Source organism: Thamnophis elegans, chromosome 6, assembly GCF_009769535.1.
Source record: "Thamnophis elegans isolate rThaEle1 chromosome 6, rThaEle1.pri, whole genome shotgun sequence".
In the NCBI taxonomy this organism is placed as follows: Eukaryota; Metazoa; Chordata; class Lepidosauria; order Squamata; family Colubridae; genus Thamnophis; species Thamnophis elegans.
Genome location: NC_045546.1, coordinates 59,908,095 through 59,924,865, shown reverse-complemented (window position 1 = coordinate 59,924,865; position 16,771 = coordinate 59,908,095). Strand labels below are relative to the sequence as shown.

General features: G+C 41.1%; 1 protein-coding gene across 5 annotated transcripts in view; it reads right to left on the bottom strand.

Moving 5' to 3' along the window:
• The window catches only part of CASK (calcium/calmodulin dependent serine protein kinase), a 316,647-nt gene that overhangs the window by 56,697 nt on the left and 243,179 nt on the right, over positions 1-16,771 (bottom strand). For 2 of the 5 annotated variants that reach the window (XM_032219765.1, XM_032219762.1), the window contains exons 18-19: positions 2,108-2,176; positions 943-978 (exon numbers count right to left, since the gene is read on the bottom strand). The exons of 1 other annotated variant lie outside the window; for it this stretch is intronic. In XM_032219765.1, the coding sequence (XP_032075656.1) occupies positions 943-978; positions 2,108-2,176 (105 nt within the window). The remainder of the gene's footprint in view (positions 1-942; positions 979-2,107; positions 2,177-16,771) is intronic. 2 more of the 5 variants (XM_032219764.1, XM_032219763.1) reach the window with 2 other exon arrangements.

Here is a 16,771-nt window from a genome sequence, read left to right as displayed (position 1 = left end):
TAGGGAATCCTTACTTGGAATAAGGTGGGGCAGACAGAAAATCCATTGAACCAACTGACATAAAGGATTTTGATTTCCACTGTTTATTTTTTTAATTTGCAATTTTACATTATAGCATCAAAGATTAAAGTATCTCAATTAAAGATATGTACAACAATAATGGACAATTGCTTCTATTTCTTTAAAACAAAAAAACCCTAACAAACTAATTTTAAAAAGCTCTTATGGGAGTCCAATAATAAATAAAGGGTAGCAGCTGGATGTTCCTCCATACTTGCTTTTGATTCTACAAAAAACAAAAAACAAAAGTGTATTTCCCCAACCTCTGTGTTTATGTGAATGTAGTGCTAAAAGAGAATCCCCACAACTGTTTCATTTAAAAAAGGCTACTTTCCTGTCCTTTTTAATTTTTGTAATTAATTAAATTTAATACATTTAATTGTACATCATTTGCACTTTCAGCCTGATCATATATAACAAGTCATTTGTAATGATCTTATTTGAAGAGCCATCCTGCTCTCATCAGGGCAATAAAGCTACTAGAAAGCAACCATTATATATAATAGGTTTATTAAGACAAATATGCGCACAATACATGATTCTTGGATAAGATTTAATGCATAGCAATAACATGACAAAATAGCAAATCAAAATCATAAAATCAAATCAAATGAAATATGATGAGAATGTTGGTGCTGACAGACAACATGAAAGTGAATGGAGAAGCTGTTAGTAAGAAAAAAACAACTTAGTATCATAGGAGTAATAGGAGTACCACATGATAAATAGTCTGTGTTGATCAGCCATATAAATAAAACACAAAATGATAAAAGCTGTAAAATCTGAATCAGCACATTATAGGATAAAAAAATTGAAATGGTAAGGAGAAAATGGTATTAAGTAACTAAGTTATGAAAGCTTTTATGGCAAATAGCTATTCACCTGTCGTCCTTTTGGTTGTGTTGTTGATGGCAAGTCCTGCAGAATAAAGTCAACCCAGGAATAGTAATTTTTCATCTTACTTTGAAAATAGGTAACAGTTTTAATGTCAAAGCTATTTTAGAGGTATTAACTATAATTATCTTCAGAAAATGTCAAACCCAGATTGTTTAGCAGCAAGCTGAAGCAGATAAAATTTAAGCAGATAGAAAGTGTGCTTTTAATAAAGAATTGATCATCTTCAACACAAAAATTCCTTAAACAAAGGAAAGTAATATTAATATTCAAACTGTATTCCTGATGAGGCATTAATATTGATTAACATTGTAATTACAAATTGAAGCTAATATTTAATTGTATCCATTTTAGTATTTTTATCAAAATGTAATTGCAATATTTTGAACAGTTTTTGAACTTCTCCAGAAGGTTTTTAAATGTTTAGTTTAGTGTTGACAGCAGAAATACAAAGAATATTTTTGAGGCAACGTTTTTCTACAGATAGTTTTTAACATTTTACCATGTGTGTTCACAGAAAAAGTAAACAGCAGCAATATCAACAATGTTTACTAATATCTTTTTGCCTGAACATATGGTAAAAAGAACAGCACTTTGTGTTAAAGATGTGATGTTAATAGCTTGCTTGTAAATGCTTATAAAGAGAGTTTCTTTCGCTTTTCATATCCAGGCAAGGCTCATATTTCACAAAAATATGTGCAGGTACAACAATAGCAAGGGACACACCAATTCATTAACTCAGATAGCGGAAACCAATGTGGTAATCTAGAAAACTTTAATAATAACAATAGTAATAATGATGATGATGCCTAGGTCTTGAAGGCCTCAAATATCTGCTTTACAAATGTTTTGCTTAAAAACACAAACAAAAGTTCAAAATGGAAATTATTCTTTTTGTTTAACTTTGAGCTAATCAGGATAAGAATAACAAGAAGCATATTTCAAAATGATTAAAATGTTTACCTGATGGTTGAATGCAACTCATTAAAGGGATGTTCACTAGAAAATTATATTACTGAATAAACCATTGAATGAGAAAAAATAGGGAATTTTAAGTATTTTTCATTTTCTTAATAGATTGAACATAGAAAAAGAATGGTACATTAGCACCAACAAGACTGCAATACTCTCTGTCTGGAACTGGAAGTCTTACCGAAATAGAATTGTTAATGCTGCTATGGCCATTAGCTGGGGACTGTCTGGATGTAGAGGGGGAATCTCTCTGAAATAAGACACAAGGTTCATTATCACACAACACTACACAGATATATTTTAATAAACAAATACTGATAGGTTTAAAACCACTTTTGCCTTATTCTTCTTAAGAAATAATATATTTTAACTTGCACAATACACCTAAAAAGTCTATTTTTACATAGTTTGCAGTTTTAGTGAAACTGCTTATTTATTCGCTCTGTTTTCTCTTAGTAGCAGAAACATTTCATTTTGTTCATCATCTCTTCTGAAATGATTGCTTATATGATGATGAAAAATACAAAGATCTCACTTGCCTAATTATCATATAATGCAAAATCAGGTTTGTTAAACCACATTCAAACATTATAGGCTTTAGATGCCTCAGTTAAAGACAATTTTATTTATTCCTAGGATAAATCTTTTCCAGAAATAACATGTGAAGTAAGTTAGCATTTAAAGATTTGGTAGTGGGAAAGTAGTATATATTCCTTTAAAAAAATAGTACTAATGATATAATTTTTAAAATACTTCTATGGTTTTGCCATACATACATACATACATACATACATACATACATACATACATACATCTTTGTAAGAAACTATTAGCTTCGTTGAATACTTTTGCAGCAAATAATTTGCATTATGAAAAATAAAGAATATAAAACAAATAATTTTGCACAGCAACATTTGAAATTAGTACTATTTTTAAAGCTTATTTTTATTCCTTTAATATACCAAAGAGAAAAAGACAAAGAAAAATGAGGAAAAGGCAAAAAAAGAAACAAAAACTTTTTTATGTTACAGAAAGAAAATTAATCCTTGAGCATAATATTTATCAGTATGTCTTCACTTTCTATATATGAGCTGGCTATTAAATTTATTAAGAATTTTTAAATAAATTTGATAGACAGCTCATATATAGAAAGTAAAGACATACTGGTAATTGTAAATCTGGAGTTGCTCTGTATTTCTAACATCGAACTATAATCTATTTTATTGTTGTCCAAACATGATAAATCTGTAATTCATCTTGTAATATTAGATACCGTATTCTTGGTTATAGAATTAAAACTGATATTCAAATTTTTAAACAATATTGCTCTTGTAACAAGATATTAAATACAAATTGAGTAGTAGTAGCATAATTCCAAATAATTTGAGTAGTGTCTCATCTGTTTTACATTTTGTAACTTAGGTTTGGTTTGGTTTATTGGATTTATATGCCATCCTTCTTTCAAGCTCAGAAACCACAGCCACTCAGTCTTGGAGGGATTGAGATTGAGCCTGTTCTTCCCCATCCAGATCTGCACATCCTCCAGGCATCGGGACAACATGTCGAGGGCATCGTTTGGGTGGTATGGGATAGAGATGAAAAATTGGGTATCATCAGCATATTGATGATACCATACCCCAAAACTCACTCAGTGGTTTCATATATATGTTGAACAGGAGGGATGAGAGAACCGACCCCTGGGACACCCCACAAGTGACATGCCTCGGGGTCGATCCCTGCCCTCCAGTCAACACAAACTGCGACTGATCCGACAGGTAGGAGAACCACTGTAAAATGGTGCCCCCCACTCCCAACCCCCCAAGTCATCACAGTAGGATACCATGGTCGATGGTGTTGAAAGCCGCTGAGAGGTCTAATAGGACCAGGACAGAGGAGCAGCCCCTGTCCCGGGCCCGCCAGAGATCATCGACCAATGTGACCAATGCCGTCTCCGTACTGTATCCAGGCCTGAAACCCAACTAAAACGGATCCAGGTAGACAGCTTCATCCAGGTACTGGGGAAGCTGACATGCTACCGCACTCTCAACAACCTTCGCTACAAAGCGAAGGTTGGAGACCGGACGATAGTTGGCTAAAGAAGCTGGGTCCAGGGAAGGCTTCTTAAGGAGGGGCCTCACCACCGCCTCCTTCAAGGCGGTGGGAAAGAACTCCTCTCTCAACGAAGCGTTGGTAATTGCCTGGAGCCAGCCTCGTGTCACCTCCCGGGAAGCCAAGACTAATCAAGAGGGACACAGGTCCAGCACAAAAGTGGCAGCACTGAGTCTCCCCATAATCCTGTCCATGCCCTCGGGGGTCACATGGTCAAACTCATCCCAGATGGTCTCCACAAGATTCATCCCCGTCGACTCGCCCGAATCTACTCAGTCAGAGTCCAAGCCTGTCCGGATCTGAGTGATTTTATCCTGCAGATACTGCAGCCCTACCCTGCAAGTGGTCTTTCCCAGTTCCTTGGTTAAATAAGGAGTGGGTCACCCTAAACAGGACGGCTGGGCAGTTATCTGCGGACGCGATAAGAGCGGAAAAATGTTGCCATTTTGCCACTTTTATTGCCACTAAGTAGTATTTAATATGAATTCTTACTAGTGTTCGATCAGATTTGGACCGGCTGGCCCTCCAACCACTCTCTAGGCGTCTTTTCCAGCGTTTCATCTCCTGGAGCTCCTCGATAAACCAGGGAGCTACCTGGGATCGACACCGGGTCAGATGCTGCAAAGGCACAACACGATCCAAAGCCCCAGTGGCCGCCCTATCCCAGGCTTCCACTAGGGCTTCGGTCAAGTTGTGAGCAAGGGATTCAGGAAAAGTCCCAAGCTCAATCAGGAACCTTTCAGGGTCCATCAGGCCCCTGGGGTGGAACCATCTAGTCGGTTCTGCCTCCTTGCGGTGAGGGGTAGCAGTATGGAAGTCAAGCCTGATGAGGTAATGATCCGACCATGACAAGGGTTGGATAGAAATATCCCCTAAATCTAGATAATTCATCCACTGCCCAGAGACAAAAATCAGGTCGAGTGTGTGTCCCCCATTATGGGTGGGGTCTTGAATTAACTGAGTTAGATCCATAGCCATCATGGAAGCCATGAACTCCCGAGCTGACTCGTATGTCTTGCCAATGGAAAGCAGATTGAAATCCCCCAGGATCATAAGCCTGGGAAAATCAACCGCCAATTCAGCTAATACATCTAGCAGCTCCGACAGGGCCAATGAAACGTAGCAGGGAGACAAGTACGTAACAAAAAGGCCCACCTGAACTCCAAGGCCCCATTTCATAAAAAGGGACTCACACCCGCGTATCTGAGGCACAGTGACCTCCTGAGGTCCGAGACTTTCCCTAATAACCACTGCCACCCCGCCGTCCCTGCCCTGGGCTCTCAGCTGGTGAAACGCCCAGAAGCCTGGTGGGCATAATTCACTAAGGGGAACACCCCCCTCATCGCCCAACCAGGTCTCTGTAATGCACACCAGGTCCGCTCTACCCTCTTGTATGAGGTCATAAATGAGGGGAGCCTTATGTACCATAGACATGGCGTTAAGCGACATCTGCCGGAGACCAGGGTCCTGTAATCCCGAGCACCCAGGGGTGTGAGAAGGGTGATGAGGGTCGGAACGTGCGATCGCTCTTAAACAGTGAACCCGTGTCCCCTGAACATAATTTGGCCCTCAGCCCCCACCATATCTGCCTCTCCCACAAACAGTAGAGATGGTGATCACCCCCTCCCAATGGAATGGCTTAATGTCTCCCCCGGAATCCCAACCCTTCCCAGCACTCCTGACCCACACCCATTAGTTAGCTCTGGCCTGTGCCCTGGCAGACTCCCCCCCAAGCGTGTCTGAGCCATCCGTATCAACCCCCCGCCCCCCCTTAAAATTTGATTTAAAACCCCCAGTACAAAACCCCTAAGAAGACTCTTCTTCACATGCCACCTCTCGGGATCCCAAGATCCGTCATTAAGGAAGCGTCTTGATAGGCAAGAAGGCCATCCCCGGGAAAGGGGGAGTTCCCAAAGGGAATAAAGTTCTGCCGCAGTATAACATAGAGGAGAGTGTGACATCAACCAAACAGGATGACATCACGGGGAGATGGAACGAGGAGATGACATGTCCGGGGGGGGGGGGAAGCCGACAGTGTTCAAGGGGGGTAGTGGGAAGCTGCTGCTGCCCAAACCCACGCCAGCTTCAGAGACCCCAGGCCGGGCATCCCGCCACCACCACTGACCACACCCACGCCGGCAGATGCCGACGCTCTTCATTCTCCTCTCACCGCCAACCTTCACTCACGATGTTCCGGCTACGAAGCAGTAAATCACAGCTCAAGGGTATCCCCGAGGTCCCAGGAAGTTCTCATAGCTAGACCTGGAACCAACGATGGGATAGGGCACCCCCTGCAACCCCCGGGAAGGACAATCATCTCCCCGAAGCGCTCCTCAAATGCGACAGGACACCATCTTGGGCATGCGCACAGAGGGTCAGAACTTAATTATTACATAAGGGATTATGTTTAGCTGAACATAAAGAGGAATCTTTTGCTGAATCATATTGGCTTAGTTTTATATTAAGATTGTAATACATATCAATGTTCTTTTATTATTAAAGTTCAATTATTCTTAATATTAAAAATGATAATTATTAATGACCCATAGCAGTTGATCTGTTAATATGGGTTATTCTGACTTTTTATTTAAGAGTTCTTTCAAATGATTAATATCCAGCTTAGTGGTAGTCTTTAATTGTTTATAAAAAATAACAGAACTCTTTAAGAAAATTCCAATATTGATATTTACTCAGGAGTTTTAGTCACTTCACTTCATATGGGCCAAAGTGTGAAATCAAGAAAACTTTTCACAATTTTAGATATTCAAAATTTATTGGCAATAAAATAATCCACAGTATCTGTATCACCCCTTCCTTCCCAAATATCGAACTATACAAAGGGTAAATTTATTATGTGAATAAGGATTGAAATTATACTTTCATCCTGGTATCTTCAAATATATCTTGCAATCTTCAGTGCAAGAAAATGCAATGGAGTTATGGTTGAAAATAGCCAAACCATATCAAAGGAGTCACATAGTAAACATGCCATAATTATTTTTTAATTTGATTCTTATATTGGAGAAAGAAAATGAAATAAAAATATATCCAAAAATTAAACTGAAATTGGGAAGATAATGCTTGCTTCAGCATCATGTGATAGCTGTAATTTAGGTAAAGAATCTAGGGGGTTATCTTTCTTATTAAAAAACAAATTCAGTACCTTATCTGCTTGAAATAATACAAAGTTATTAACATAGGAATATCTACATAACCTTCTTGAAACAATCAATTTTACAATATTTTTCCACAAAAGCTCAATGTATTTTTAATTATCTAATTATATCAATTTTTCAGCTTTGAAAAGATATACCGGTAGTTATCAAATTACGATAACGGAGCCCAAAATTTCGGTTGCTAAGTGAGACAGCTGTCAAGTAAATTTGGTCCCATTTTACGACCTTTCTTGCCACAGTTGTTAAGTAAATCACTTCAGTTGTTAAATTAGTAATATGGTGTCAAGTGAATCTGGCTTTCCCATTGACTTTGCTTATCAGAAGGTTACAAAAACAATCACGACCCCAAGACATTGCAACCATTATAAATATAAGCCAGTTGCCAAGGGTCTGAATTTTGATTACGTAACCATGGCGATGCTGCAACAGTTGTATGTGTGAAAAAATCACTTCAGTCACTTTTTCAGTGCTGTTGTAACTTTGAACGGTTACTAAATGAACTGTTGTAAGTCGAAGACTACCAGTATTACATTTACAAATGAAGAACATTTCCTTGGTATAACTTATTCTCAAACATTTGAAAGAAATAAAAGCAATAATTAAATATCACATTTTTTTTAAAAAAAGTAACTTTTATTATAGATTTTTTTTCAGAACAAAAAGGATGCAAATTTGAGAGCTAGTTTGGTGTAGTGGTTAAGATGTTGGCTTAGAAACCAGAAGACTGTGAGTTCTATTCCCAACTTAGGTATGAAAGCCAGCTGGGTGACTTTGTGCCAGTCGCTCTCTCTCAGCTTAAGACACTTCAAAGGATTGTTGTTGTGGGGAAAAATAGGAGATAATATTATATATCTTTACTACCTTGTATTATTTGAAAATAATAAAGGCAGGATTAAAATAAGGAAAATAAATGAAAGGATAAATAAGAAAAAAAGGAAAAGGAAAAAGTAAGAAAGATATAAAGGAGCAGCTTCTGATTTACTTTAAAGCATTAAATGCATTAATTGTTTAATCCTCTCTTTAAATGTATGTCTCCCTTCTTTCATATTCTATTTTTAATCATCAAATTCATAAATCACACATTTATTTTTTGTTTTCAGCAAAAAGTCAATAAAGGTTTCCATTCACTAAAAAAGGTAGTTTGTTCTGAATCTTCAAGAAGCTCAGTAAATATTTCCCAGCATTCCAATTGCCTACTAAGATAAAGTCAAGGTCAGATAGTTTTCCAGATGTTATTTACTTTCTCTTCATTTTCTTTTGGATTTTATACAATGCAGTAATCATCTTCCTCCAGTAGATGGCTTCCCTGCTTCCAATTCCAGAATATAAAAACCCAGAAACAGCTGATTGTCATCCAGTCAGAGGAGATAAAGTTTAGAAAAGCAATTTCTCCCAATCGTCACTTTTCACAACGTTGTTTGGCTTTTCCAGGCTTTCTAGGTTTTAAATCATCCTTGTATGTATGTCTGCAAATGTATGTTTTGTATGTTTTTGTTTCTCCCCGTTTATAATTTTGTGTATTTTTCTTCTTTTTGGGTATTTGTTAATAACAATTGTTTAGGAAACTGATACATTCTTTTCAGTCTTAAAAGAATTCAAAAGTTTTCAGTAATATATTCTAATGAGTTATGATTCAATCAGTTATCCACCTAATTCCTTTAGCTCTTATGTCCATTCAGTGTCCATTCCAAACTATGATGGTACTGAACCAAGGAACCTATGAGCCATGTCCAAAATTCAAGTCATTACAGAAACCCTCCTGTCATGTGTTCAAAATTCAGGCACTTGGCAGGCTACTCACACTTAGAACTGCAAGGGCACTTCATCTCCCACTACCAGTCTATTTCCCTGATCTCTACCCTTTTGGCTGTTGCCTTCCTGCATTGTGTTGCCCTAACTGACCTTTGCCATCTTCTTACTTCATCACTGATTCCCACCAGTCCCCCCAGAGCCGTGAAACACCAGAAAGTCCCTTTACATTGCACTTTTGGGCTGGGCTTTGGCTTTGTTTTGCAACTGAATATCAGCCCAACCTAGCCCAGCCCATTGTGACCCAAAAATGGGATGCAGAACAGCTTTCTGGTATGCTGCACTCTAGGGTTGCTTTTGGCTAATTTGCTTTCCCCACAGTTGAAAGCAGCCTAAGCTGATCCAAGAGGATGATGTAATGGTCTTTCTGATACATTGTAGTTCTAGGGGCAGTTTTGCCTCCTTTTTTTTTTTTTTTTTTTTTTGCTAATGTCGAGCCTGGCTAAACCAGGGATACCTTGTCAACAGTGGGAGTAAGAAAAATAGTGAAGATCACCTGGGGTGACAAGAGCACAAAGTGGCAGGGCTCTTGGAATGCAAGGTGGTGAGATTGAGTGTGGCTGGAATTGAGCGAGAAGCTGTGGCTTCCCAGGATGTGGCAAGCAGCCCCAGGGCCATGCAGTTATTGGACTGCTTTCAACACTGCAAAGCAAGGGTGCAGGGCAGCCAAGGGGCAGAGGGGACAGGGAAAGGATATAGGCATGGTGGGATTCAAATAATTTAGCAACCGGTTCTCTACCCTAATGATTTATTCCAACAACCAGTTCACCAAACTGCTCAGAAATTTAACAACCAAAGTGGTGCGGACTGGCTGAATCCCACAACTGGATATAGGGAGTGGTGAGAGTTTGAGGCACTTCCTTATCTTACTGAGATGTGGAGCTGGAATGGATCAAGCCTGGAATGGCTTTGCTTGGAGTGCATAATCAGTTAATGACCCATGATTCTAGGTTAACCATGGCAACTGGGATTGTTGGGATTCTGGTCACTAAGCAATATGATCACATGGCATCTTGCTTTATGATTACATCATTTAGTGATGGAAATTCTGGTCTGTATATAAAAGCCTGTTATTAAAAATATTATTGCCATGCTAATGCAATAATATCATTGTTCCTTAACTGATATGAAAGAGCAAATTATGGTTTACAAAAACAAGGAGAGATGAAATTGACATATTCAGAGTAAGAAGTAAGAGGAAGTGTATGGTTTGTTCAAACATTTTCCAAGTGGCAAACTAGTTTGTAGAATGAATCATAAAGTGGAAAAATTACTCTAATTAAGCTCTGTGTGTGTGTGTGTGTGTGTGTGTGATTGCACATATGAACTAACAATTACATTCTATGCATGTTTAGTAACCAGAGAAAGAAAACTAAGACTAGATAATTATGTCTTATAATGTATTAAAAATTAAATTACAATATACATAAAGACAATTGGCTATGATCTATGAACTTCAAACAGTAACATACGATATATATTTTCCTTAGTCAATGTGTATTAACACTATGTATATATTCATATAGCATTAATGTCATGCTGGATGAAAATTTAAATTTCTAACTTGCCTCTTTTTTGGGGGGGAGGGGGGCATCAAGGTTGCCCAGGAAGACCAGCAGAATAATAATTTTTAAAAAAGAGATAGACTTAATAAAATAAATAGAGAAACGTGTAGAAAAATGTAAAGGTTTAGGTTTAGGTTTTATTTGACTTGTATGCCGCCCTATTCCTGAAAGACTCAGGCTAACAATCAGAAGGGGAGGGGGTACAAAAATAAAAATAGAAAACAGAAATTTAAAATACAACAACAGTCATAACCTCAAAGGGGGCTGGATAGTTCAACAGCCCCAGGCCTGTCGGAACAGTGAGGTCTTAGTTGCTTTGCGGAAGGCCGGAAAGGTGGTAAAGGTCCGGATCTCAACGGGGAGGTCGTTCCAGAGGGCCGGAGCAGCCACAGAGAAGGCCCTCCCCCGGGGAGTCGCCAGCCGACATTGGCCGGCAGATGGAATTCGGAGGCCTAGTCTGTGGGATCTAATAGGTCTTTGGGAGGTGACTGGCAGGAGGCAGTCTCTCAAGTAACCAGGTCCGATACCATGTAGGGCTTTAAAAGTAATGACTAGCACCTTGAAACATGTCCGGAGACCAATGCACAGCCAGTGCAGCTCGCGGAGGATAGGTGTAACGTGGGTGTACCGAGGTGCACCCACAATCGCTCGCGTGGCTGCATTCTGGACAAGCTGAAGTCTTCAAACACTCTTCAAGGGCAGCCCCATGTAGAGCGCGTTACAGTAGTCCAGTCTTGAGGTGACGAGGGCGTGAGTGAATATCCGAAGGGCCTCCTGGTACAGATAGGGTCGCAATTGATGCACCAGGCGAACCTGGGCAAAGGCCCCCCTGGTCACAGCCGACAGATGGTGTTCTAGAATCAGCTGTGGATCCAGGAGGACTCCCAAATTGCGAACTCTCTCTGAGGGGCGTATAATTTCACCCCCCAGGCTGAGAGATGGAATAGCTGGACCATCTTTGGGAGGGAGCATCAATAGCCACTCGGTCTTGTCGGGATTGAGCGCAAGCTTGTTCGTTCCCATCCAGACCCTGACAGCCTCCAGGCACTGGCACATCACTTCTTTTTGGCACAGGGCAGACAGATACAATTGTGTATCATCCGCATATTGATGATATTTAATCCCGTGCCGGCGTATGATCTCACCCAGCGGCTTCATGTAGATGTTAAATAGGAGGGGGGACAGGACCGAACCCTGTGGCACCCCATAATTGAGGGGCCTAGGGGTCGATCTCTGCCCTCCGACCAACACCGACTGCGACCTGTCCGAGAGGTAGGAGGAGAACCACCGAAGGACGGTGCCTCCCACTCCCACCTCCCGCAACCGTCGCAGAAGGATACCATGGTCAATGGTATCAAAGGCCGCTGAGAGGTCAAGAAGCACAAGGATAGAGGAGTGACCCCTATCCCTGGCTCGCCAGAGATCATCGACCAAAGCAGTTTCCGTGCTGTAGCCAGGCCTGAAACCGGACTGAAAGAAATCCAGATAATCGGTTTCATCCAAGGACCGTCGGAGTTGAAAGGCCACCACTTTCTCAAAAACCTTCCCAACAAAGGGGAGGTTGGAGACTGGGCGATAGTTACTCAAAATGGCTGGATCCAGAGAAGGTTTCTTCAGGAGGGGTCTCACCACCGCATCCTTTATGAGGTGTGGGAAGGACCCCTCCCGGAGAGAGGTGTTAACTATCGTCTGGATCCAGCCAATAGTTGGGATCCAGTCAAGACCAGCCAGGAGGGACACGGGTCCAGTATACAGGTGGAGGCACTCACCGCTCCCATGGCCTTGTCCACTTCCTCAGGAGTGACAAGTTGAAACTCGCTCCATAAAATTCGCTCAAGACCTTCCCCTGGTACCTCGGCTGGTACCGTGCAATTGGAGTCCAGATCTGTCTAAATCCGAGTGACTTTATCCGTTAGAAACTGAACAAATTCCTCAGCTCTACGTTGTAAAGGGTCGTCCGCATCCCTCCCTTTCAAGAGGGAGCGGGCTATTCTAAACAAGGCGGCTGGGCGCGGTTCAGCAGATGCAATAAGAGCGGCAAAATGCGCACATTTCACCGCCCGTATTGCCATGAGATAGGTCCTGATAAAGGCTCTCATCAGTGCTTGATCTGACTCAGAGTTACTGGCCCTCCAGCGGCGCTCTAGGCGTCTCTTTTGGTGCTTCATCTCCTGGAGTTCCTCAGTGAACCAAGGAGCTCTCCTGGATCCACTACCTTGGAGAGGCCGTAAAGACGCAATCCGGTTTAGGGCCCCCGCCGCCGCTGTATTCCAAGCAGCGACTAAAGGCTCTACCGGATTGTGGAGGGATGGATGGATGAAAAGGAGGAAGGATGGATGAGTTTTTAAGAGTCTGGGGCTGCAAAATGGGGGTTATTAATCTCTCTCTCTCTCTCTCTCTCTCTCTCTCTCTCTCTCTCTCTCTGTGTGTGTGTGTGTGTTTGTGTGTAAGCCTTCATTCCTGCTCACTTCACACTGGATGCACAAAAAGAGCAGTCAAAATGTGTGTTTGTGTGTGTACGATTTTTACCAGCAACAAAAGGGGAATTGCTAGCAGGGTCTTTTATTTGCAGCTGTTAAGTGCTTGGTTACAGCAATTACAAGATCTCAGGAGGAATGGGGGAACATGGGGAGGGGGCGACAGGGAGGGAGGGAAATCTCCCCAGCTGGGCTTTGACCGATCCTGCAGGGGCTGGAGGTTGAGCCAACCCCAATATTAACCCCCCTCTTTAAACCCAGTTTCCCTTTTGCCTCACCCTACCTAGGCTACCCGGTCCCACCATGCCAGGTTTCCTCCCGAGCAAACACACCTCCGATCCCAGCCCCAGGACAGCTGCTGCCCACAACAGCTGCAACTTCCACCCCATCCCAGGGAAGGAGGGAGGAAATATAGAAAAACCCAATTTTGGCTGTGTGTTAAGATCGGGAGCCCGATCGGCGAATTAACTTCATTTCATACGAGGATCAATTTGCTGTTTCTTTTCCCCCCAACCCAGCCAAAATAAGACCAACCCAGCCCAGATTGATCCGAAGTCCGCAGCTGCTAAAGCTTTCCTGGACCGGTCTTTTTAACATTGGCGATGGGAAGGGAATCCGCTGTAGGGATCCCAGCCTCAGCAAATGCCCCCCTTCTTTCTCCTTTCCACCCCCGCCAACAGGTATTGGCTGGAACAGGTTAACCTCCTTGTCCTTTAGATTATTCGTATTATTCCTTGGTTTCATGGCCATCGCCCACCCCCCTCCTCTTCGAAAAAGAGGGACCCGAGATTTAATTTAGCCACACGGGCTCTCGTAACTGGATCCCAGGGCGGCGTGGGGAAGGAAGAGGAAGGGGGATGGGGGAGGGAAGGGGGATCGGAGATCACAAGGTAGGAAAGGGATAGATTAAAAAAAAAGAGGGGATCATACGCCCCCACCCACCCATTCCCAACCCCATCTGACAGAAGGAGACGAGAGAAGAGCAGCGGAGAGAAGGAAATCTCCTCCATCCCCCGCCTCTTCCAAATTATATACACAGACACTGCCCTCCCCATCTTGCAGCCCCAATTCCAGCTGCACCAATTCAAGCTCCCAGATCTCTCTCTCTTTTTTTCTCCACTCATACCCCCCCAAACCAAACAAACGAGCAAAGGAAATACAAGAAAAGCAGCTTTTTAAAAAATAAATAAATAAATAAATAAATGAAATCCAAGGCACGGGAGGAAAATCCCCCTTTCCCCTAATTTCCACTCTCCCCCTCCCATCTCGCCTCCCGATCCATTTGGGGTGGATTTCTTTATTTGCAATAAATCCTGGTTTTTTTCCTCCCTTTTTTTAAAGGAAGGAAAATGATAGATCTTTTCCCTCCCTCCCGCCACCCCCCCTCGCCAAAAGGAGACCAGAGAAAAGCAACCAGATCGAAAGGGAGATATGATCGTGTTGGGAAGAGCCTCTTCCTTGCCATGCTGCCGCGCCCAGAAAGCCCCCCCACACTCGAGGCCGCCGGACGGCTGTCGCAAAAACGTCGTGCGCCGGTGCGCACATGTGCAGGAGGGGAGTGAGCCTCACCCCTCGTCAGGTGCTGTGAGCGAGCCGAGCGGAGGGAGGGAAACCACTGCCCTCTAAGGCCACATCGGGAACGACACTTCAGAGAAATAAAAACTTTTTTTTTAACGGCATCCTTTTTAAAATTGATGATTCGGCGTCTTTTCTTTCTTTTGGAAAATCACGACTTTTTGAACATCCCGTGGGACACAGGACAAATTTTGAAAAATTGTGACTGTCCCACCAAAAGCGGGACATCTGGTCACTTTAATCTATACTGTATTTTAGCAGAATCTATACAGAGGAACAGTTGATATATTTGAGCATGCAATATTTTAAAGTATGGCATCACTTACATAGTATTTCTCCCAGTGTGTTTGCTAGTAGGAAAAACATCCTTTCTTAAAATGAATTTAAGCATAACAAATCTAACAAAGCATATTTTATACATCTATAATTTCTTAATCATAAACCACTCAAAAATAAACAACTGAAAACTTTTATATTATTAATGAGGTAACAGAAATCTTTGGTCTAATTGCCTTTTTGGTAAAGGTATTTCAAATAGTTTACAGTGCAGCATTAATATTTAGATGTTATGAAATTATAGAGCTTTAAGATGCCATTTTAATATATTTAAAATATAATTGCATTTCAATTTGTTTAAATTTGCTCCAGAGGAATGTCTTCAGTTTATTATGGCAGCTTTTGAAGTTGTACATAACTAGATTATGAGCTGTTTCTAATATTTCATATGATGTTTTCCTTAAAACTAATCTCTGCCTACTTAATTTTATAATGCTCTATTTCTATATTACAAACTTTTGCTCCGTCAAATAGGATTAATTTATTAAAATGGGGTAAATTAAAATACAGGTAGTCCTCAACTTATGACCAGTTGTTTATTGACCATTCAAAATTATAATCTGCTTTAAAAGTTATGATGGCTGCCCCCCACCCCACCCCCACCCCCGGCCATGATTGCATTTTGGATGCTTGGCAATTTACTACAATGACTTACAACTGCAAATCTGGGCTCAATTCTGTTCATATGTCAAAGACTATCTGTGCAGTGAATTCCTACTTCCTACAATAAAATAAACAGCCATACATCCATTGAATATATAATAATATGGAATACCCCAAAATTGTAAATATTTTCAAAAGTTTAAATGTGACAAAAAATACCACCAATAGCTAAGGTCAACTTTCCTAATCTACCTTCAGATGTTTTGGTTACATCTTCCATAAACTTCTGGTTAAGAATAATGGCAGTTATAGTTCTAACATATTTGTTGGACACACAATTAAGGAATATTACTGATGTATTAGATGCATTTTTAACTAATTTGTTTGGATGAAATATTATTAGGCAAAACTGGCAGGAGACAAGTAACTACAACTATTTCAGCAAGACCAACTTTTACTGCATATCTAATAACTATCTTTTCCATCTTCTTGCTTCTCCTATTAGGCTCTTCCTGCACCTAAGAAAATTTTGCCTAGTAGATTCCTCTAATTCAATTTTTCCAAAACTGGGTCCTTCCTCAGGTGTGCACATTTTCCATCAATCCCATAGAGCAGCAGTCCCCAACCTTTCTGGGTTTGTTGACTGATTGGCAGGGAGGGGGAAAGAGGGGATAGTTCCATGCATGCAGTATGCAAGTGTGCATAGTTCCATTTGTGCATGCAGTGGTCATGCATGCTGCTTGAGCAAATGGAGCTGTGCGTGTTACTTGCCCATTCTTGTGCAAACTAAGTGGCTTCCCTGCCACTTCTGCAGCCCTAAGGGTTTGGGACCCCTCCATACAGCATATACATTTGGTTAGTCAAATGAGATGATGGGAGCTGTACTCCAATATTTTAGGAGAGGGTAAGTTACACAGAAAAAATATTTATAGAGCTAAGATTTGCTTTAACTTGAAGACACAATGCACTTTACACTTATATGGCGTTTTACTGTCATTATACATGCAAAAAGACACGTTTTTCCAAGCCACTTGGTAATAGACATCAAAACTTGTATTGGGTAGAGCTCTTTAGTGCTTTTTCTAATATCATTTTTTGTATATGTGTACTTGTGTGTGTAGATATGCACACATATACACATACACATGTACACTGTGTACCATAAGTCAGGGTCCATAAGTTAATCACAGTACAT